A 24,135-nucleotide genomic window follows, 5' to 3' on the forward strand; every position below is an offset into this window, starting at 1 on the left:
CAACAAGCACTCGGGGCACTCTGTCCCCATCGCAGATCGCTTTCCAGGTGGGGCCCACGCGGCCACGCCATACGCAGCCGCCGCCCGGGTGCGGTTGATCACGGTTGATAGTGGTTCGACGCCGATGGATAAGGTGTTAAAGAGTGATAAGGGCTTATAATAGAGCTTTAGAATTGGGTACCCAAATGGCTTGGGGACCCAAGAAAACAGCGCCCGCGCAGAACCCAAGCCACTGTTTTCAGGTTATTGCGTCGGCGTTAACTGAAGACCCAAAAATCGAAAGCCAGCCTGGGTCCCCAGGCCGTATTGAGCCCCCGCGCAAGAGCGACCCAAGACGCCTTGGCTTATGACAGCATAATTAATTCAGAACACTAACGCAGTCATTCAGTTTATTATATTTTATTGTTTGGCCATTTTTGCTCGGAAATGCATTCTGTTCGTTTTTAGTTGTAGGAAAGAGTTTTCTTTTTTGCTTTCAAGCACCTTCTTACTTTCCCCAATGTGGCGTCCCGAGTGCTCGACCCAACGCTTTCTGCATTTGACTCGATTCTCAAACTCTGCTCTTCATCTACACCCAAGAACAGATTACCCAACGCGGTTTGGGGACCAAGAGTATTGGGTCCCCAATTCTAAAACTCTCTAATGATCGGAACGTACTCAGCGCACCTGGCGTCACCACCTGCAGTAGTTTGCTTGGGTGATATTCACCTTGTGCCGCCGTCTGCAGCACTTTGTGTAGCCACAGCGCTGTCGTTTATTCTGGTCTGATCTGGTTTCCTAACACTGACAATGACACTGGGCTGCGTGGAGATACAGAAAATAAAAGCAAACACGCTTCATGTTTGCTTTTATTGTAACACCTTGGAAATACCTTGATTTTACGCGTCTTACCACTGTCTAGAACCACCTATTTATCATCTTCACAATTAGAATAATAATTTGCAATATAAATGGATAAATGAATAATAAGCAATAAGATTATTGCATTGAAATAAATGCTTCAATATGAAGGTATAAAAATTTCTGGAGCTTCTTGATCACAGCAAGGCTCCAGACAACATGAACTTGGTCCTCTTCACGTGGAATATTTGTTTGTTTCTTTTCTTTAGACTCAATATATGGTAGTTGAGAAACCTTCTATCTCCACGGACATAGACATCGTATTTGGTGCTTGAGCGGTATTATTATTGGCTAGCTTTGAGACTTTAGTAGACGATAAGAACAAGAAAGCAAACTTAGTGGAAGACAACGAGAGTGCGTTGTCAGAAAAGGCCTGTGATCGTAGCTCTCACATTTCTTTAGATTTTTTTGTAGTAGTGTTTGCCGTTTTTCTTACGTGACAGTGTCAGGTACATCACCTCAACAATGTTTTTGCTACTTCCTCTTGAGTACGAACTGCTTGCGCAATATACGAATCTCCCTTGGCAGTACGGCCCTTCATTGCAAACTTTATCGTTTGCTCAAACAATTCGACTTGAAATTTCGTTTACGCACATTCAAGTGACGTGCTCATTGCCCTTTATGGCTCACTAAGATGCGTTCACTTGCTTGAACCATACAGTCGAGTGAGCATGTTGACAAGCCGCCCAATGTGCGTAGGGTACTGCTCACCACTGCAGCGAGTACGTGTCGAAGACGTTGTAGGACGCGAGAGTCTGGAGCTGCCCGTGACCAATGGCGAGCCCTGTCAGCACCGAAAACGTCGCATCGCTCCACGTCTGCGTTGAAGGAAAAACATTTCTGCAGAAGCCATCGACGATGATTGTCCATGTAAGCGAATAGCGGAATGGTTTAGAAAGTCATTAGATTTATTAAAATTATGACTGATTTGAAAGCATACTTTTTTTGCCGTGAGGATCTTTTGGTATCGTTTCTTGTTTCCTTGCGTAATGGGGCTCTTGCATTGCCCAGGGGGTGCTGTGAAAATGGTGTTAAAAAGCGCCCTCTGTCCTGAACTGGGTAGTACTTAAGCTCGGTCGTCTGCTTCAGAAAGCACGTTTACAATATGGACCCGCCACTTTCGGTTTTGTTGTACCCCGGCTTGCAGCGAATATCGGGCGCCGAAGATTTTTTCAGGAGTGGCACGTTGCGTAACGGAAATAAATTATGCAGCGCCGAATACGTGTACGCCGTTCAAGAAATAAGCGGCTAAGTTTTTAGCGCGTTGTCAATCGCAAGTGAGGCGAGTCGCGTACGAAGTTAAACTTCAGGTAACGTTGGCACGCTGCTAGATTCAGGCGCCCAAACTATACATGAATTCTTGCTATCAATGAACTCACAGCAGCAATAAGCAGACATCATGTGTACGGAACTGCTCGAGCGCACGACGGTTCGCGCTGCGACGGCAGCGGTCTTTCAGCATGCCGCCATGTACGAACTGCTCGAGCGCACGATCGTACGCGCCGCGACGGCAGCCGCTAGACAAGTAGTTATGCCTGCACTATAGTAGCGGCCATATGTCCCTTTAGCAACTGATAAGTGATGCAACGCATATGAGCTCGCAGTAACGTACGTGCAAATCGCGCTGCAGCGCGAGCTCGTACGCTGCTCCCTTGATGTAGCTTTTAATGACAGTGCTCGAACATTGATGTGCTGTAATCAATACCACCTTGCTGCGCTGCCTCAACGTCGTGGCTTGTGGTCAAGGATGAGCACATTTAACACTCCAACCTGTGCTGCTCGCAGTGGGGTAGTGAACTGTCACCTATTCAACCCGACCATTTGTGGTCATTTGCACACACCTGGTATCTTCAAGCGTTCGCACCTGTCGAATTGTTAATTGCCGCTGTGGCTGGGTCTCGAATCGTGAATCACCAGCCATGCCTGCTGCTATGTCGGTCTGCCGTCGGGACTGTAGGTGCAAAAGACCGAATTTTAGAACGCAGATAATCAAGCAAGTTTCAAGACAGGCGAAGCAGTCAGCATGGCGCGAAGTTTCGCTTATACAGCGCTACGAACTGCAGCTATCCAGCGCGCCCGACGCTCCACTTCGCGAGGCCTTGAAGGAAAACAGTAGAATCTGATGTTGGGATTCAGGCCTTGTTCATGGCAGCCCACGACGCAGAAGGAACGACGGTGACGCTTTATTGAGACTGAGCTAGGTCTCTTCGGATCGGCGTCGCCGATTCCTTCTGCTTCCACCATTACGTCACGGAGAGTCCGTGACGTGTACGCCGAATACGTGTTAAACTATAGTTAAACTATAGGCTGCGGTTAGCTCGCAGCGTGGTCGGCGTGGTCTGTGAGAAGTGACGAGCCTTTTCGCACTCGCAACAGAGCAGAAAAAAGTGCGAATCGACGTAAAACTCGAGCTAGAAACGTGCTTCGCCACAGCCAGGGCTCAATACTACCCAATCCTGTACTACCCAGATAACGTTCTGCGCGCCGCCACCAGGCGCCGCTTCTATACCTCAAACTCCAGCGCAAGACGCCCATTGTGCAGGAACCAGAGTGACTGACCAGCACATCTGCGGCGGCCGTAAACGTTTCCGGACCTGGGTTAGCGACGCTACGAGCCCTATTCACCAGCGCCGCTTTGCTGGCGCAAACAAAAAACAGTCGGCATGCAGATTCTTATCTCCCATGCAACTGTTGCATTTGGCCGCACAAGCCTGCTGTTCAGTGCCACAACTGCCTCGGAAAGGCGAACGGAACGCACCCGGCCAAAAAATTCTGCCCATTTCTGGGCAGGTAGTGAAGAAAAAAAAAACACAGCAAGCATGGCTGCCGTTGTTGGAAGACACAAGTAAGTCGCGCTTGTTCGCCTTCGCATGCCATTTTCTTTCACTTTTGTTGCATGCGAAATTTTCATCCGTGTTGGACCGTGAGAAGACGAGGCTCTCGCGTGTGGCTGATGTTCATTAACGTAGGCCGGAAGTAGCGGCAGCTTCGAGCACGTGCAGCGAGTGGCGTGATGGAATGGTATATCACTGCATGTTAACAACGAGAACGAAAATAGAGGAATAGGATTAATCTAATACTAAAAAAAAGCGTGAATATACTCGCATGGAGCGTTACAGTACTATTACCAATAGAGGCGATTTTGCCATTGTGTCGTGCGACACAACGACTGTTACTTCCCTGAGGTGTCCAAACCCATGATGAATATATACCGCGCTCCCCAGGCACTTTCCAGCACTGTAGAGCTTATTCCGGATGGTGTGCTTCTGCACGGAAAAATTCGATGACGATATCGTAGGTTCCGGATGCAGTAAATCACAATCGTAGGCTGTCTTCTGTATCCTAATGGCGAATGAGCTCAACTAACCCGATCCCGATTTTCGGACAATACAGCTGCCATATTTAATAGAGACTCAAAATATATCCCTATCGAGCTTGACCGCGATAAAAAGTATCGGTGTTACGCGCGTATTAAACAACGACCGCGAGCCAAAAGCAATTCAAACTGCCGCTGTCCTCGCAACACAAATTCCAGTCACGATGCCACACAGTACGGTTTGTATTCTTTTACAGAGAAGCTCTATATAGCTAGACTTTCATGCATTCGTCGTGTTTGTGCGTAAACAATAAAAAAAAAGGTTAGCGTGCGCCGATCCCGGAGATAGTGCAATACCGGGCCGACACGAGGTGGTATTGCAGGGCCCGTATTCGGAAACGTTCGCCATCCGCGAAACTATCGCCCTGGCCACGCCTCCGCCGACGGCCTGCGCTGATAGGAGATTTTAGCAAAACCGGAAAATCAACAGCGCCATCTAGTAGTTGCGGCCTACGTCATTTAACGTCCTGGTGTCGATGGGTGCTCTCGACATATATTGAATAAATGAACATGTCTTGTGGCGTCTCATGGCGTTCGGTTGTTGGTAGAGTGTAGTAGAGATAAGATAGGTGGTAGTTTATAGTAGCCTTTTTGGTGGCGTCTTACACGCGTTGTTTCGCGGCGATATTTGTTGATTCATATAAAATAAAACATTTCACACTTCCTTATTCAATTTATTTTACCTAAAGAGGCCGTAACCAAGCGTAGTCAGTGCGCAGAACCCGTACACTCTTAAAATTTTCACACCCTTATGGGTGTGATGCGGGTGTATACTATCTTTTCACCCTTGTAAACACCCTTGAAACACCCTTGGAACACCCCAGTCTTTCTAATTTACACCCTAATTATAAGGGAGTAAGTGAACAAGCTTACAGTATATGATAAATGAACATTGGCAGTTAACGCGTTGATATTGGCTATACATGAAACGCGTGCTACCTGCGCTTGAATCAGGTAGCTGCAATGCTTAGATCGGGGCATCTAGGCAGCAGCGCACTGACTCCGAACAGCAGTCAAAAATGAAGTTTCCCACGCATGTTGATATCGAGCGGATGGCACTAACGCGCCTACTTTGCATAGCCAGATATCTGCAAAAGGCTTCGCATGATTAAAGGCAAAATATTTGCAATGCTATCACTGAATACTTAAAGGTGTGCAACCAGTTAGACTGGGAATGGTTAGGAGTGAGGGCTAACGGTAAATAGCTCACCAACTTACGGTTTGTAGATGGCATTGGCATACTCAGCAACGCTGCAGACTATTTGCAACAAACGTTTGAGGCCCTTAGCGCAGAAAGTGTAAAAGTCTGATTGAAAGTTAGTATGCAGAAGAGAAAAGTAATTTTCCACAGCCTGGCGAGAGAACGAAATGTCATGATCGGCAGTCAGCCTCTAGAACCTGCGCAGAAATAAGTTTATTGAGGTTAATTACTCGCAGGCGCCTCTGATCATGGAAATTAACAAAAATAAAAGATTAGTTGGAGAGCTTACGGCAGGCATTACTAAATCATGACCATTAAGCTTACTGCTAATCATTGCTTTCTACCGTTACTAACATATGGGGCCGAAACTTGGAGGTTACCAAAGAAGCTTGCAATGAAAAATGTTAGGCGTGACGATATTAGAAGGGAAGACAGCGATCTGGATTAGAGAGCAAACGGGGATAACTTATATTCTGGTTGACATCCAGAGGAAGAAGTCATGCTGGGCAGACATTGCAATGCGTAAGGGAGATAACTGCTGGTCAATTGGAGTTGCAGAATGGGTGCTAAAGGAAGGGAAGCACAGTCGAGCACGGCAGAGAATAAGATGCACGTGACGGAATTAGGAAACTTGAAGACACGTGGAACCAGTTAGCACAAGACAGGGGTATTGGAGATCCCTGGGGACGCTTTCGACCTGCGATAGACACCAAAATAGGCTGATGATGATGATCATGTCAAGACATCCATGCCAGCTTCGCGGCATGTCATTCATGTTATGTCATGCATGCGCGTCAAGCACGTTCTGATAGCTTGATTTGCGTCGATTGCGGGGAGGGGGGGAGTAGCGGCGTAGGCAAGGGGGGCACGCCGGGCACTTGTAACGCTCACTAACAGTGAATTTTTTGCTACTAAGGCAATGGTCCCGCTCCTTCCCCCTCCATGGTCAATTGGGACCCCCCCCCCCCCCTCACACGGAAAATTTTCTGGCTACGCCACTGTGGGGAGGGGGGTATAAGATTGCTCTAGACCCCTTCCCCTAACTTGTCAACGGAAACGGGGGAGGGGAGGGGAGCTGCCGCCAGGCCGCAAACCTTAGGCAGCCCAATTACCGGCTGCATTTCCTTTTTGACGTGAATACTGCTCTAATGTCATTACACAGTAGGATTCATGGCGGTTCGAGGGCATGCGACAATAAAAAAAAAACACATACAGCCATCAGCAAGTCTTAGCTTGAGCAGATCTTTGGGAGCTGGGCAAGACTCTCATAAAAAGAAAAGCTTCGCAGCCCTCTTAGATGCATTGTCAACTCTGGGTCACCGCCGACTCCACATTTCCGGTAAAAAAAATTGCACAGGAACTCCTCTGGGACTTGTCTGAGTATGCGTAAGCATTGTGGCTCTTCCTCATCTACACGCACTCCATGTCGTTATCAATGTTGAGACTTGATCCGACGAGTATAAGCGACAGCGCTGCAGCGACACGAGCTGCTGTGGTCGGCAGCACCAAGTGAATGGCGCAAGCAAAGTACTGCAGGTGGCGGAGCCAGGTGCGCTGGTGACGTTCCGTTCGTTTTGAGCCGTTATCGCTCTTTAGCATTTCTCATCCGCGTCGAACCATTATCAACCGTTCTCCGCCGGTGGCTGCTTGTGGCACGGCCGCGCGAACCGTATCTTGAAAGCGAACAGCATTGTGGACAGAGTGTGCCCACTGCTGAAAACTTCACGCGCTGTGTTCTCACCGTTTACTTCGCTTTGAAAACAGACGCGCGTACACATATCTTGAAAGTGATCTGCGAAAAGCGCATAGTGCGGCATGAGCTGAAAGCTGCGTGAGCGCTGTGTTCTCGCCGCTTCGGTCGTGTTGAAGCGAGAGCTAGCACGAAGGTGAATGCACTCACTGCTGCGGGTTCTATTTTGAAAGATATCGTGCGGTACGGACTGAAGGACGGATGGTTTTTCTTGTTGGGTTAGTATAGAAATGCTTACCTTATAAAAAAAATCGCAGGATTCGCGAATTTCGCGATAACAACCAACACCAACCTACTCCCCCGCCCGCCGCTGAACTATGCCGTCTTGATCGCCCGCTCCCCACCCCCAGGAAAAGGGACACTACCCCTCTATCTCAGTTGAAGAAACGATGATGAAACGTTAACGACAAGAACGGCATTTCCTAACGCGTTGTCTTATGGCCTCCGAGAGTTGCGCGCGAAGCTGGCGGGCGCGAACCTGAGAGGCCATAATTGGCCGCTTAATAGCATAAAAAGACAAAAAGATAATGCCAAACGACAAAGTAAAAAATGCAAACAAAGAACTGATCTTAGCTATACTGTTTGGGGAAAAGAAATAAAAAATTAGACAGCCGCAACACACGCCACTAAAAATAAACTAAATTATTGGGTATAAGCAGGTCACTGGCAGTAAATAGAGCATACATAAATTTCAGGAAATAGTGCATGCTTATATATTAAACAGCACCCACAGCTACACGTAGTTTTGTGTGTAAATACTGAAACATTCTAAATGGAAGCGCTTTCTTGCACTTTGTTCTTTGGCTTTCAGTGCTACCTTTAGGTCATTATATATGTGATGGTACTAGTAGAAGCATCCCGTGGAGATAAATGACAACTTTGCTGAATAGAGGTATCAAATATGTGCTTAAAACGCAAAAAAACTGCTTGACAGGCAAACATAAGCTTCTGTATTACTGCACTGGTTACCGTCGCCAATCCATGCATTGCTTGCGCTCTATTGCATTCAATACGAGCTACAACGAGCTGTGGTGGCTTTCCCTCCTGGTCAAGCTGGTCTTGCTGAGAAAATTTTTGACCAAGAAAAGTGGAGGTTTTTAATTATTTCAGAAGTGCATGTAACATCATGCTTCTGGTTGTGTGCTGTTTCCATGGAGTGATAAGTACGGCTGCACCAAGGTGCGGGACCTCCTGTGTCCTTATTGCAGCGTGCGTTGTTATTGCGCTCTGGATCCTGCCGGCGGCGTACTATCACTGCAGAGGAAGATGACGAAAAGCATAGGGTGCGTGCATTGCTGCGATCGTGAAACAATTTTTTTTTTCCTGAAAAGGTCACACGTTATATATGCTACCACATGACAGACCAGAAACGCGATATGACGATGGCTCACACATTCTGGCTCATACTGAACAAGGTAGTATCATAGCTAAGGCTAGGTAGCATTAACAACAGCTAGTCTGTCCATTAACTACATGGCTGTAGTGAACGCTAAAATACCTGCAGCGATAACACCCTTTTGGAAGGGTGTTGTCCATGCTACACCCATATTGAAAGGGTGGTGTCTGTGTTACAGCCATATAGGAAGGGTGTTGTTTGTTTTACACCCATAGGCAAGGTGACGTGATAATAACACCTTTTCATTTGTGGGGTGTTAATTTACACCCTCTGCTTGGGGTGTAGCAATACACCCAAAAAGGGTGTCACCCATGGAACAAGTCATTTACACCATTAAGGGTGTTAAAATTTTTAGAATGTACTGCGGCCACTACACTCGAAAACAACACACCCGAGCCGCTCTGCCCTCGCCGGACGCGATCTCTCATGCGATGTGAAGCGTTTGAGAGCGCGCGTTGGTAGTGCACGCTGACGTCACGGGTAAACAGTCGCTTTGTTTATTGAATGTGACTTTCGCGGAAGGCGAACGTTTCAGAATACGGCCCCAGCAGTCTTCAAGTTCTCCACCCCAAAAAATAATAATTACAAATAATAATAAATCAAATAAATAAAGATGCATTGCTTCGAATCTACGGGTAGTCTGGAATCGTTTGGGAACAACACATGGGCTCGCGAGAAGGAGGTGTTGCCATATACGCAAAGGACAAAACGCATGTACAACTAGACACCTTTCACTCCAAGAACATAATGTCGGCGACTGTGAGGATGTCTGTGCGATACAAACGAAAGACTGAATTGCGATATCAACTGTTTATGAAAAGTGTGCCAGCTAGTGTTTCGCATGTTTAGAAATATGCCGATGCACTCTAAGACGAAGAGACCAAATGCATCTTGCAGACTATAGTATAGAGTAGGTCACAATATGTTTTTGTATTCTGCCTAATTGCATACTTAGTCAAGATTACTTCAACAATTTCGCGAGAAACAAAGTTTGGCAACAAATATTCCAGTTGGAAAGTGGTAGAGCGGTTTGCAAAGGGTCTGAATGAACAGTTTCTATTTGTCTGTTAGATATTAGTGTTTTTCAGCTTATTGCAGATGCCCGCAAAATACAAAAATACTACGTAACATGCCCGCTTACGTGCCGTGATTGCAGCCCTCCCAAACGTTCCACGAACAAACGACCATGGCATTTAGCCGGGTGCGGGTGCAGCAGCTACGTCTGCATATTGCTACCATGAATCACCGCGAAGTAAACACATGGCTGGCGTAAATCGCATAGCATACACCCACCAGCTGTATGCCATGTTCGTTTATATATGCTTCGCAACTGAGCCACATAATACTATCTATTGCTTTTTGGTTAACTGCAGCTATAACTTTATATCAATAAAAAAAATGCAAAAACGTCCAGTGCCATAATAAACCAACGAGGACGGAGACAGAGTACGGCACGCACTGCGGTTTCGCGGCTTAGATCGCGTTGATGCTAAACGCAACACGAAGATCAATTCCCTCGCTGCTTGTCCCGGGTTTACTCACTCCAGCGTTTTGATAGCGAGTTTCCGCGGTCAACAGGCAAGATATATTCATGTTTGCTTGTGCGCGCCTGGCACCATGCTTGTTACCTGCCATGGTTGCTTAGTGACTATGGTGTTGGGTTGCTGAGAACGAGGTCGCGGGATCGAATCCCGGCCATGGCGGCTACATTTCCATGGGGGTGAAATGCGAAACTACCGTTTACTTAGATTTAGGCGCACGTTAAAGAATCCAGGGTGGTCGAAATTTCCGGAGTCCTTCACTACGGCATGCCTCATAATCAGATCGTGGTTTTCGCACGTAAAACCCCGAAATTTAATTTTTTTACCACCATGCTCTTCAATTTACTTAGCATGCCTATGTATGCAATATTATGCTGAATTGAGTGACCTGTTGTGTGTACATGGTTTGTCAGTACTTGTTGTTGAGTTGCAAACTACAACTGTTGTTCCTATATCGTATTTATGTTGATAAGTCTAAATTTCAAAGGCTGATGTTCCTGTATATTATATTTTATATATCTTTATTATTGTTCTGTATTCTATCTTTTTATTATTATTTCCAGCCTTGTTTTGTTACTATTGATGTAACCCCTCCTGCTTGGGCCCGAATAGGGCCTGCAGTATTTGTAAATAAAAAAAAATTATATGGCAGTAAACGTACTATAATTGCTTCGCATAGCTGTTCACTAATTTGCTATTGCAATCGATGCTTCGCCTTTTGGGCGGAACTGTGGCGTGGTTCAGTGACAATTTGTTCTTAGAAATGTTCAGACCGCTTCATTTTCGATAAGTAGCTTTTGACTTTATCAGTAGATACAGCGTTGCGGGCTGGCGCGTGCGGCCGCCCAGGCTGTCCTGAGCAGAACGCATAGAATGCGCCCCCCCCCCCCTCCTCCGTCTCCCACCTGAGCCTTGCGGGCGAGGGTAGACAGGGCACGCCCTCTTCCTCCCCGCTTTCCTTCGTTTCGTGCGCGAGATTGAGTGGCTATCGCCGGCTCACCCTCGAACGCTCGCTCTCGTCCATACAGCATACAGCTCGCGGCGAAAATTTTATCGTCCTGGGACTTTATACACAACCACACGGCGACGAAGACGGTGACGGCAGAAATGTACCTGGAAGGCCCATATAATTGCTATCGTAATAAAACCGGCAAGCCTTCTCGGATAAATCATTATTTTCGCTAACATTGAAACTAAACAGTGATCTGTCAAAAATTACTGAATGGTGTAACGCCCATTTTCTAGTTATAAACCCTACGAAAACGCCATTCATGTTATTTAAGTCATCACAGAGACATTTACCTTGCTCTCCGATCATAACTCTGAATGGGCATGACATTCCTGCCTCCACTTGTGTTTCTTTTCTCGGCATCAAATTAGACCCCCACCTTAAGTTTACTAACCAGATTGCACACATCAAACAAAAAAACAGCATTTGGCATTAGAGCACTACTCAAATCACGTGCATCTTTTTCCAAAGAAGCATTATTATCGTTATACTTCGCTTTCATTCATAGTCATATCATTTATGGTATCGTTTCTCGGGGTAACACTTATCATTGTCATCTTTCCTCTATTCAGCACATTCAAAATCAGGGTATCCGCATTATAACGCGAAGCCATTTTTTCTCTAACGCCTCTTCACAACTGCGTACAAACCGCATTCTTCAAGTTACTGATTTTTTTAACTATCATTTAGCGATATTATTTTTCAAATTACTAACTCAACAAGTTTCTTACAACTTTGTTAGTTCTGATCTCCTTTTTAATGCCAATAACGCAAGGTTTGCAGCACAAGGAAATTTCTTGTTGCCTTTACGTAATACTAATCACGGAAAGATGGCTTCCTGTTTTTGCGCGCTTAAACTTTGGAACAGTCTTCCATATTCCATTAAGTTGTCAACTACCTTGTACTCTTTCAAATATAAGCTCAAGAATTATTTGCTGTCTGATTAATTTCCTACAATGTTATTTTGCGATTTAGAAGCTGTGGAATTACCATTGATTGTGCATCTTTCCTCTTCCTTTTGTCTTTTATGTGTGTCGTCACTCAGTTTCTTGGTTATATTTTGCTTATTTCATGATTTGTTTCTCTGCTCTGTATTCCGCTTAATTTTTTTGTATAACTTCTAATCCAAGGGTCCCGGTGCAGTCTCTGACTTTGGGACCCTTGTCTGTATACCATATTTTGTAACAAATTCTTATGAACGAATAATAAACTGAAACTGAAGCTTCCAACTACAAATACTGTCACCCCAGAAAAGCGCAAAATTCTTTCTGTAACTGACCGCGCTGAACAGTACGCCAAATGTCTGAAAAAATACACAGGAACCACAAAGAAGTGTTATACCTAAGGTGCCTAATAAAAGAAGATTTCAATGTAGCGACGCTTATTTTTTTTTTTTTTTTGCGCCGTTCTCCTCACTCTAGGGCTTTTTCTCTTTATTCTGCTTCATTCGCGTCTGTGTTTGTGCATTGCTTGCACGTGATCTTCTAAATGGCTAGGTGCGATATTTAATATTTTGCGGAACATTCAAAACTAGTGCGCATGCGCCAATGATTCTGTCGGAGTTTTGACGGAAGAAAGGCATAGTCGTAGTGATGACTACGGATGTTGTTTTAAAGAGAACCATGGCAGCTGCATAAGGAGGCACCCGGCACTGTACCATTTTGTGTGAGGAGTTCCGTGCAGATCTACAGAAGCTACCGGCGCCTCGACCAATGAGGAAGGCGAACACATCAAAATATTTTCGACGTCGTTTTGTCGCCTGCAACCGACGTCTGTAGCATCAGAAGGATCCGCAGCGTCTGTCGTAGTGCAATACTATGCAAATGTTCGTGCCAGCAGACATGCGAATTCACCTTGCGCAAGCACCTATGTTCCCGTACCTCGCAGTCTTTGCTATGCAAAACGTTGCTTATGAGAGAGCTGCTTATCAGAGCTTTAGAGCGGAGCGCAACTCTCGAGAGATAGAGATTCTTGTTTTGAAAGGAGGAAAAATTGGGGTGAAGTGCAGCGCAGTAACTGTCTCTCGTGAGAGGACACCTCAACCGTGCTGCACAGGGGGGAAGGGATAGAAAAGAGTGGTGGAAGAAATAGGGAAGGAGCAGCAGCGGTCGAACCGCCGTATGCGTGGGGAGGGGGCTCAGAGGCGATCAGCTAGGGCGATTTCCTCGGCGAACACCAGAATCGCTCGGAAGAGGCGCTTCTGGCTCGAGATGCAGCCCGAGGGGTGCAGCAGATATTCCACCGTTGCACAGGGAAGGTTGTGTGCACGGTAGACTTCTGCGAGGGCCGCGCGCGCGTTCGAGACAGTCGGGCACTCGCACTGCAAGTGTTACAACTCTCGACGGATCCCCGAAACGACACTGGCCCCGGGCAGTCGGTGGGGACGTAGCCGGTTGAAGGCATCAACAAGAAATTTTTCAGGTCTGTAACTATACGCAGCATATACTTTTATGCTGTCTTTTTTTTTATTGCGATTGCAATTATATTGACACTCCAGGCGTATTCCTGCCGTCGGCGTAACCGTCGCCGTCAACGTTGCCGTTGCCATGAGGTTCCGTATAGTCCAAGGGCAATAAAATCGTCGCCACGCGCCATAGACTGTATATGCTAGTGAAAGCATGCGAGGGTGAGCAGGGAACGCGGATCAATGGGCTCAATCTCGCGTGCGCGAGCGAGGAAAGCGGGACGGAAGCATGCCCTCTCCTGTCGCGCGCGAGGCACGGGGGTGAGGCGAGGGATGGGGGAACGTTCCTCTCCAGCGGCTGATGCCTACGGCGTGGCCTTGCAGGCGCCGTACCTTGAAAATATCTGTGACGTGGCCAAAGTGCGTGCAGGCGCGGGCCTCATCTTCAAAGCGATCTGCGATATTTACAGAGTGCGTGTAGTGATTGTAGCTTCGTATGGGCTGTGCTTTCGACGTTTCGTTCGCATTAAAGCGAGAGATGCACGGAGGTCAGTTCACTCGCTGCTGCAACGCAATTCCTCACTCTAGCATTTTTATAGCTAGTTTACGCGCACATCGACCAAGATGTGTTCATGTTTACCTGAGCGTGCGTGACACCTCCTTGTCAATTTAGGTAAAATACGCAGGCGGGCTAGTTGGTTTAAATCCATGATATAATGTGTAAGCGCGACTGAACAAAGACGTAGAAAGAAACACACACACACAGACAGGGCTGTGTGTGCGTCTGTTCTTTTCTACGTCATCTGCTCGGCGTCTAGTTGGCGTTTCATAGGCACCGTCATTACACAGCGTGCATAAACGGAGTAGTAAAATGATGACGCAGTGAATACTTTGGCTTTTAAAGCGTACCGCTTCATCAACGGATCCCTAGCGCTAAGGCTGTGGCGCCATCTGCTAAGTTTGAATCAAACCAGTTTTACACTTCGGCATCGTCTATGTAGGCTTAACAGCGTCAAAGCAAATAACTTGACCTTAATCACAACGACAAAGTAAATCTAATATCTTGCCCTCAGCATGAGATGAGACAAATGGATAGTTCATTTCAACCTTTATTTCTTTCTGCTGTGGTAGAGAGGAAGTAACATGCGCAAATTTGGATCGAAGCGGGCGCATGCGAGGGGGCATACGAGACGACACCGCTATTGGTATAAAATACACCGGCACCGTGTTGGCAGCTTGACTGCACAGATTGTGGGTCTTTATATAATATACCTTGTACTACAAACTGAAGGAGCACTCACTCTCTGTGCGAAAGGGTTTTTTTTTCAAAAAAGTAATAATAATCTATCTGAAAGTAAATAACGAATATTCATATTTTTCTGTTTTCCTTCATTACTTTAAAGCTTCTTGGTGGGCGCTTCCATACAGTGACTGGAAGATGAAACAAACAGGAAAGGAAGAGTGAGCATAAAGCTTGCTTTATTTATTGGGGACCTTAGCTTTACCATAATACTTATTTCAGGCCCTAGTGAGCGTAATATTTTTTCAGACATGTCCCCGCTTATAACAACTTCTAGTAATCACTCTACCAAATACCTGATTTTCGTGTATCCGTTCTGGCCTCCCCTCCCCACTTGAAGAAAAGAGCGCTACGAAGACACATACTAAAAGAGGAACATGTACATGTTCCTCTTTTAATCGTGTCATCGTAGCGCTCCTTTCTTCAACTATGCAAAATCAGCTCGCCCACATCAAGCTTCTGCTCCCCTCCCCACTTTATTCACTCTGTATACAGTGACCGGGAGACTTTTGGCAAAAGTTTACGGTACGTCTGTTTTGCGGAGCACTTTCGTCTAGAGGAATGAGATGGCACTCGGTCATTTTCTCAAATAGTCTCTTTTCAACAGAAGCCTGCGGCTCAGTCTTTTATGGATGGTTATTTTCGTAACATTTACTCCTTTCGCCATGATTCCGTGGCCGCTGAGATGATTGACCACGTGGTGAGGCGTCCATTGCTTACCTGAATTGACTTCGTTGCCTCCGCGTTTAGAATGGATGTGTATGACGCCGGTGCGGCTTAGGAAACCTCTGCTTCTGAAGAAATCGTAGACGGTGACTAGATGGACGACACGAAGCTTTGGCCACAGCTTCAGAGAACATGCAGAAGTGCTTTAGAAGCTGATTAAGCTATGTGCAAACGGAACTAGCCGTGTATATGGTGCTTGTTTCAAAAGCGAGGCTAAATATGAGTTCCAAGCTACCCAAACTTTCCCCTCATGAACTGAATTAGGATTAGTGTGTTTTGCTCTTCGTTCTTTATTTGGGAGTTATTTTGAAGCAGCGGCTTGTAAGATTTCTGACTCAGTAAATTTCCTTGGTGTGGTCCCTAAGCGATTATTTCTGCCTTATTACTCGCGGGTGTGCTCAGTTTCAATATATTTATTGTTTCTGCGTGCAAGGCATGAAACGTCGCCTTTTTGTACATTGTAATACCTTGAAGCAAATAGGTATTATCGCTATTAACCCGCTTACTCTTCTGGACCGTCACGAAACATTCAGGTTCAACCATTCATGCGCTCTCAGTGCAGTCCGTCATTTATTCTGCGTATAGGGGGCGTATGTATTCAAGTATGCACCCGTTCGCTTATTGACACGTTGGTGATAGAGTGGGAGTAGGATTGCGTCCCTGCTGGGGTAGATATTGAGTAGATACTATGTGCGAAACGTATATGACAAGAAGGGGTGATACTTGCTTTGCCATTCTTTAAAGAGCTGTACTCACTCTTGCCGACGTTTCCGGGCTGAAGGACATTCTTTGAAGGTTGGCGATACAACGCTGGCAGATGAGCAAATTTCTGTATCCTCGCATGTTGAAGTGCCGGTAACACGTACAGACAGTTGAAGCAATGGCCCACGAACTTGGTTAGACAGATTCATTCCATTCCTTAATAGGCCAGTCACTGTTTCTGCCACCAACTACTACACACGTCTTCAATCCACATGATTCAATCAGGCATGATTGGAGCACGGTGCGTTAGCGAAAACTAAGTTGCATTTCCTACAGCTGATCGCACAGACGCAAGGTGAAAGCGGTAATGGTTTCGTATTCGTGGGCTGTCGCTGAGGCGACGTGCGGCGCACCGCCGAAAGCGTCATCTCGTTTCTCTAGAACAATTTGCTACACGAAAAGGGTCAAATGCAGATTCCTATATGCAGCTGCTATTGCCCAATAGCTGACAAGGGTGTTACAATCGGTGCGCTCCTTCCTACTGTTGCTGTGTGTATTTATTCACGAAGTTTAATAAGCAATCTAAAGTAAGCGAAAATATGCATTCGAATTTCAATGATGATTAGGTACTTCCAGGGCAAGCCAGCTATCGTATGCTCACGTTCGTCAGCGTCCGCCCGCGTGGTGTTTAAACATTGGCGTCTCGCTAATTTCGACTAGTTGTGAAACTTAACTAGCCTCGAAACACGCGCAACTTAAAGTCAGACCATATGCACTCTTGCCAGCGCACGCTCATTCCTGACCGCTCCTGGTTGGACGCCTCGGCACACTTCATTTCTTATTGAGCTATGGATAACGCATCAAAATGCGCAACTTGGACGTGTCTACTACCCGTCGGTTCAGCCGGTATATTACAAGTGTACAGGAGAAGATGGCATAACAGTAGATTTAATCAAAGATGGAGGAGACATAATGCTTGGAAAACTGACAGCTCTCCATATAAGTGTCTATCGACGGCAAGGGTCCCCGAAAACTGGAAGAATTCAAACATTATACTAATCCGTAAAAAGGGAGACCTTAAGGAATTGAAAAACTATAGGTCCATTAGCTTACACCCAGGAAAAATAAAACATTCACCAAAATAATTTCGAATAGAATAAGGGCAATACTACACTTTAGACAACCAAGGGAACAGGCTGGCTTCTGGAAGCGATATTCTACGATGGATCACTTCCATGCCATTATTCAGGTAATCGACAAATCTGCAGAGTACAATAAACCTCTCTCTATGTGGCTTTCATAGATTACGAAAAGGCCTTTGATTCAGTTGAGATACCAGCAGTCATACAGGCATTACGTAATGAAGGAGTACAGACCGCTTACATAAATACCTTGGAAAATATATACTGAGATTCCACAGCCACCTTAATTCTACATAAGAAAAGCAGGAAGATACCTATAAAGAACGAGGTCACGCAAGGAGACACAATCTCTCCAATGTTATTCACTGTGTGCTTGGAAGAAGTATTCAAGCTATTAAACTAGGAATGCTTAGTAACAAGGATCGACGGCGAATATCTCAGCAACCTTCGATTTGCCGATCACATTGTTCTATTCATAAACACTGCAGATGAGCTGCAACAAATGATAGAGTACTTAAGAGAGAAAGCGTAAGAGTGGGGTTGAATATTATTATGAGAAGACAAAGATAATGATGAATAGCCGGGCAAAAGAATAAGAATTCAGGACGCCAGTCAGTCTCTAGCCGGTGAAGGAGTATGTCTACCTAGGTCAATTAATCACAAGAAACCCTGATCATGAGAAGGAAAATCATAGAAGAATAAAAATGGGTTGGATCGCATACAGCAGACATTGTCAGCTCCTGACTGGAAGCTTGCCATTATCATTCGAAAGGAAGGCGTACAATCAGTGCATTTTACCGGTGCTGACATATGGGGAAGCTTGAGAACAGGTTAGGGACCGCGCAAAGAGCAATGGAAATAGGAATGCTAGTCATAGGGCTGAGAGACAGAAACAGCGGTTTGGATCAGAGAGCAAACGGGTATAGAGGACATTCTGATTGACAATAAGAGAAAACAATTTTGCTGGGCAGGTGATGTAATGCGCAGGTTAGACAACCGTTGGACCATTAGGGTTAGAGAATGGATACCAAGAGAAGCAAAACGCAGTCGAGGACGGCAGAACACTAGGTGGAGCGATGAAATTGGGAAATTCGAGGGCGCTTGTTGGAGTCGGTTGGTACAAGACAGGACTAATTGGGGATCGCAAGGAGAGGCTTTCCTCCTACAGTGAACATATAATAGGCCGATTATTATTATTATTATTATTATTATTATTATTATTATTATTACGAGCCAGGCTGCACCACATAGCACGGCCAGGCTGGAGCATATGAGCACGAGCACGCACAAAACGCCTGTCGTACACAAAACAAACGCTTCACATACGCACTACAGTTGCATTTAGCTGTGGTCTGCTAAGTATAGTAGATACCGCAGCCGCCGCCGGGTGCCTCGACGAGTCCGCTGGCTGAGCGTACTGCGGCTCGTTCAGGACAAACGCGTTTGGCTTACGTTTGGCGCATCGTTGGCGCCAAGATCGAAAGTAGCAGCGTCTATGTTAACATCCAAAATGAAATTTGAAGTGCGCGTCACGGTGACGTTCAGTAGGCGCAGCGTTGCAGGCACGCCCCGCTCCGCTGCAGCCTTCGCAGGACAACGCGTTGAAGAAGGAGCGGAAGCACTGCGAGTGCCTATAATTCGGCATTTGTTGAATGCATTAGGCACTTTTTGAGGCACAGCGTTTCTGAAAGAGCCTATTTTAACTTCTTGCATGTGACTAGCCCGATAATTTCATAGCGCATCCTCTCTCCAGAGGATCCTGCTGTGATAAGAATTTTTATAGCACGCGCATCGAGATCCTCATGTTTCAAGGGCTCTGTTAAGGCAGTAGTGCTTTTTGAAAATTTTTGGCTCGGACATTGTTTTGTATCTTGCCATTCTTTCACAACGTATATTTCCTGTCCATAGCACACTGCATTAGTCAAGGCCCTAATTTTATTACATGTAGGTTTTACGCATTTAACAGTGACCATCTTTTAAACCCCTTTACAGCCCCGTCACATCCACTGCTCGTAATTCGTCGCTTCACTTCGGACTCAATAACACTGGCCTGGTGCTCTCGGGTCATATTTGGCCCTTGCGCCACAATACATTACATTGATCATCATCATCAACTTCATATGCATTACTCAATTTTGAAAAAAAAAATGACCCATGCCCCCTTTAAAGCGTGCGTCAATTAAAGAAGGAATAGCGAAACACTCTGACCCTGAATAAATTCATAAGCAGTAAGTTTGGACATCTTGGAATACCTTTTAGGCCATCTTTAAGTAAAACAACGAAGCTGCTCGCGCTGTTTCAACAAGACGTAATTAGCTCCGAAAGCGCTTACATGCCCTCTGAAGCTGTGGCCAAATCTTAGTATCTTCCATCCAGTCACTTTCTACGATATCCGCCGAACCACAGCTTTTATGAGCCGCCCCGGCGCCATCTTCTCGGAGCGCCAAACGGGGATACATAACTGATATTCCGGTTGCCATTCAGCGGTAAAATTGGAGTTGGGCAGGCCATGTAATGGGTAGCGCATATGAGCCGTGCACGTTTAGTGTTGCAGAAGGGGTACGATTTGAAGGGAAGCGCAGCCGAGGACGATAGAACACCAGGTATGGTCATGAAATTAGGAAATTTGCAGGCGCAAGTTCGCATCAGCTCACGCAAGACTGGGGTAATTGAAGATGGCAAGGGGAACCTTTCATCCTGCAGTGAACATAGAAACCTGATGATGATGATGATGATGATCATGATCATGATTATGACGAAGCGCTTTCTGAGCTTATTTAAAATGGACACGAGCTGATAAAGCTAAGCTTGACTCTCTCATTTTAAGGGGCTCAAAAAGGACCATTTGACTGTAAGAGTCTGCTAGCACGGAAAAGCTGCTGGCCTTGGGAATCCACAATACTATTGATGAGGCTATCGAAGCAGATTGCATAGCTGAAACCACTCGGCTCTCTGCCACTAAACCTAGCCTTAAAATCCTGGAAGAGGCCGGCATTGAACCCCGGTAAATCCCGAACCCACTAAATTTCTCAGCAAAGATACCAGGTCTGACTTCGTAACAGACCCTGTACCCCTTAACATTCATCCTTTATATAACGTGATCCGGAGAAACGCCCGGGCAAGGGCAATCCCACAAAATTTACATGAACACAAGCTAGACGCGCTTTTTGTCGACACACCACGGTATCCCACAGGGAAAGATTCTCTATAACAGTGATGGACATAGAGGGAAAAATTAATAACGCAGCTTCTGTAAGCGTCAAGACGTCCCATGCGGCGGAGAAGGCTGCTATCACTGTAGCTATGAATGGTTGTAAGAAGCCAGCTTTTATATACTCGGACTCACGCTCGGCCCTCCGCTCCTTCTCGTACGGATTGGTAGCGGAAACAACAAGTGGGATCTTTCGGGATCAGGAATTCACTATCAGAAGTAAAGATCAGGGATATCACCACATTTCGTGGTTCCCTGTCCACTTAAGAAACATCACTGGACAGAATGGTAGTAAGCCGAATGAGGCTACCCATAGCTCGGCGCCTTATTTCACGAACCGCGCAGCCGAACCTGGAGCTTCAGAAATTCCCACAGATCTTGGAAAAGACCCGCTCCATATATATAATGAAATTACCACTCATTATAAGCTTAGCCTTAGAACGTTGCCCCTGCCACACCCCAAGCTTGACAGGGTCCAGGCCTCTACGCTTAGAATGCTACAGACTAGATCTTACCCTACTCCTGGCTTAATACGTTTAATTGATCAGGAAAACTCACAGGAATGCCGCAATTCCGGGCACGACTATTGAAATTTTGAACACATGCTCTGGCTGCGCCCAGCCTTAGAGGTCTCTTCACTTCAAACCAAGGACTCCTGGGAATCCGCCCTCAAGTGTCCAGAACATCTACAACTCCAGGCTTTCCAGAAAGCCCATGATGATGCGGTGGGTCTCAACCTGCCAGTCCCGTCATGGGTGAAGCCATCGGCTCAGCCCGGGTGCCCCCGTACGTGAACTCATTAGGGCCTCAACAAAGATTTTGTCGTGTCATGTCTGAGCTCATTACGTTTCGTCGAAACGTTGCGAGCAGCGTATACGGCATTATTATTAGAAGCGGGGCTAGAAGTGTATTCCGAACAATTCGGACTTTTCGTTTCTGAATTAAATAACGATTATAGTGACTCTATCTTTTTTTTTTCATTTGCCAATCAGTTTGAAGAAGCGGCTTGCTACCTTTCTGACTCAGATGTGTTCCTGGAGCCAGTCTCTATCTCATTCTTTATCTTCCGCCTAATCGCTCGCGGGTGTGATCAGGTGCGGTAGATTTGTTCTTGCCACGCAAAATTAAAATTTCGAACGTAGATGGTCTGTAATTCGCAACAGGTTGCAACAAAGACGTCTTATCGCTATCACTCGCCTACTGCATGGGCCGGCACAAAACGTTCTGCTTCAAACATTCATTTGCTGTCGGTGAAGACGTCACCTACGCTTCAGCATATTGATTCCATTCACTTATTCTTGATACGTGAGGGATACAACGGGTGTAAGTTTGACCTTGTCTGCATCTTTCTTTTGCCGATCGTCAACCGACTGGAATCGCCTGCCCCGTCACATAGCCGAAATCACCTGTTCAGCGACGTTTGCTATAAGCTTAATACTAATTTTCTTCATTGAACTCATGTGGTCACAGATTAGAATAAACAACATTTGTAAACCCCACCCATTATGTAATACCCCCCTGAGGAGTCTGTAAGGAAATAAAAGTGAAAGTGAAAGTCTGTTGGGGTGGATGTGTGTAGGGGATAATGTGCGAGGAACTTACTATTAGAGCAAAACGGTGCTGCACCTTCCTTACTGCTTAACGCGCGATACTAACTCTTGCCGATGTTAGGGAATTGAAGTCCTTTCTATGGACGTTAGCGATACAACATTGGTGGATGAGCGCATATTTTGATCCTCGAGAAAGCCGTGCATGATGAAGGGCCGGCTACATCAGGCAGTCTTTCAGTAGCAGGGATCCGAGGACTTGGCCACACAGATGAGCAAGTCACTAATATTGCAGCCAATTACAGCGCATGTAATCCCTTTTGCGTTCCCTATTTCGTAGCATGAATGAAGTACAGTACGTCAGCGATCATCCAGTTGCATTTGCAACATCTGATCGCACAGGAGATGGGTAGAAGCGGTAATGGTTTCGCATTCGTGCGTTTTCATGCCTGAGGCCAGACGCGGCACACCGCCAATAGCGCCGTCTTGTTTCTCTAGAGCAAACTACTCCGCGAAAAGGGCCTACGCGTCGGGAGAGTTGTCCTGCCAAATGTGATGGGCTTTAGGATTATTCAGGAAGCGTTAATGAATCGGCGATGGAAATTGTGGAAGGCTCTGGAGCACTGGTAACATAAAAGTAGGGAGCAGTTGCGAAAAGGTACGCTTATTATGCATTTATCCATCCATCACGCCACTGTATCTCAACCGCGCGCTTCAATGGCCAAAGTTTTTATTCACACTGCAGTACAAATGAGGATGGTGCGCATTAGAAATTAAATAAACAGCGCTTTTATTACTGGAACTAAAGCACACATACATGGGCACGCTGTCGAGCAACCACAATGTTTCTCCGAGCTCAACTAAGATTTCTTATTAAGGATTTAATTATTTAGCTTAGTCCACATGTCACAAATTCGAAATTCGAAACAGTCAGAGTCAAGAGCATGAATACACTCTGTAGGAATCATGAGCCTACAACTGCTACGCAAGATCCGTGTTGGCGTTGCTTTCATCTGCTGCTACGCACACTTAATTGGCCGGTCAGGTAACCATTATCGCGAACGCTACCAGCCACCTGAAACGCTGGAACGCATATGTGATTGCGCGTTATATATGCCGGAGAAGTTGACTCGGGCACTTCCCTAGCCAGTACTGGCAGGCAACCATTGTGGGAAGTTACTGTACTATTCCTATGGCCTGTTATTCAAACTGTAAGGCAGACAACGAAAGTGTTGCTGAAATTCCTGCATCAAGTTGCACTGGACGAGCGCCATTAGCACGGCTGTAGTGTACTGCACGTAAGTATCCAATCCTTCCCTTCCCCTCAGCATGATTCATCCTTATGTTACACTCCCCTTCCCTCTTCTACAGAGCATGCAGAGTGTAACATGCTAGAACGCATCAGTTCAGGTTAACCTCTCTGAGTTACCTGCAAATAAAACCTTTGTATGTCTGTGAAACCTGCCCCCATATCACGGCACTCATCCTTAGTAGTCCCGAGAAATGTTTACGGGTGTCCCACTAATGATTTTTTTTCGCAGACAGCGCTGATGGCGATGCGCGGGGTAAGTAAAATGTTAGTGAATTTTGTTATAGAGTTGACGAGAAATATTACGAAACATGGTGCTAGTCACAATATGCCTATAATTAAACGTGCATATCAAACACTAGTCAGTTTTAATTCCACAATTTCAGTATGTGCTCTTAACAAAATTCCTAGAAAGGTAATAACATAAATTTATTTATTTATTTATTTCAGATACCCTCACGGCCCACAGGGCATTATTGAGGGGAGTGGTACACACATTTCAATAAATTTGTACAAAAGGAGACATCAGATGTCAGCAGCAGCAGCGCAGCGTGCACGGACACAGAACTAAAGGCACCGACTGTCCAACGTTTAAACTGTCTGGCTTCCGTCGTTTATCTC

At 46.0% G+C, this 24,135-nt stretch overlaps 1 protein-coding gene across 1 annotated transcript in view; it reads right to left on the reverse strand.

The window, feature by feature from the left end:
* Nucleotides 1-24,135, reverse strand: part of LOC126529584 (sodium- and chloride-dependent glycine transporter 2-like) — a 58,853-nt gene that overhangs the window by 19,331 nt on the left and 15,387 nt on the right. Inside the window, exon 5 of the mRNA XM_050177106.1 lies at nucleotides 1,612-1,718. Coding sequence (XP_050033063.1) covers nucleotides 1,612-1,718 — 107 coding nt within the window. The remainder of the gene's footprint in view (nucleotides 1-1,611; nucleotides 1,719-24,135) is intronic.

The sequence above is a fragment of the Dermacentor andersoni genome, chromosome 9, assembly GCF_023375885.2.
Source record: "Dermacentor andersoni chromosome 9, qqDerAnde1_hic_scaffold, whole genome shotgun sequence".
Lineage (NCBI taxonomy): Eukaryota > Metazoa > Arthropoda > Arachnida > Ixodida > Ixodidae > Dermacentor > Dermacentor andersoni.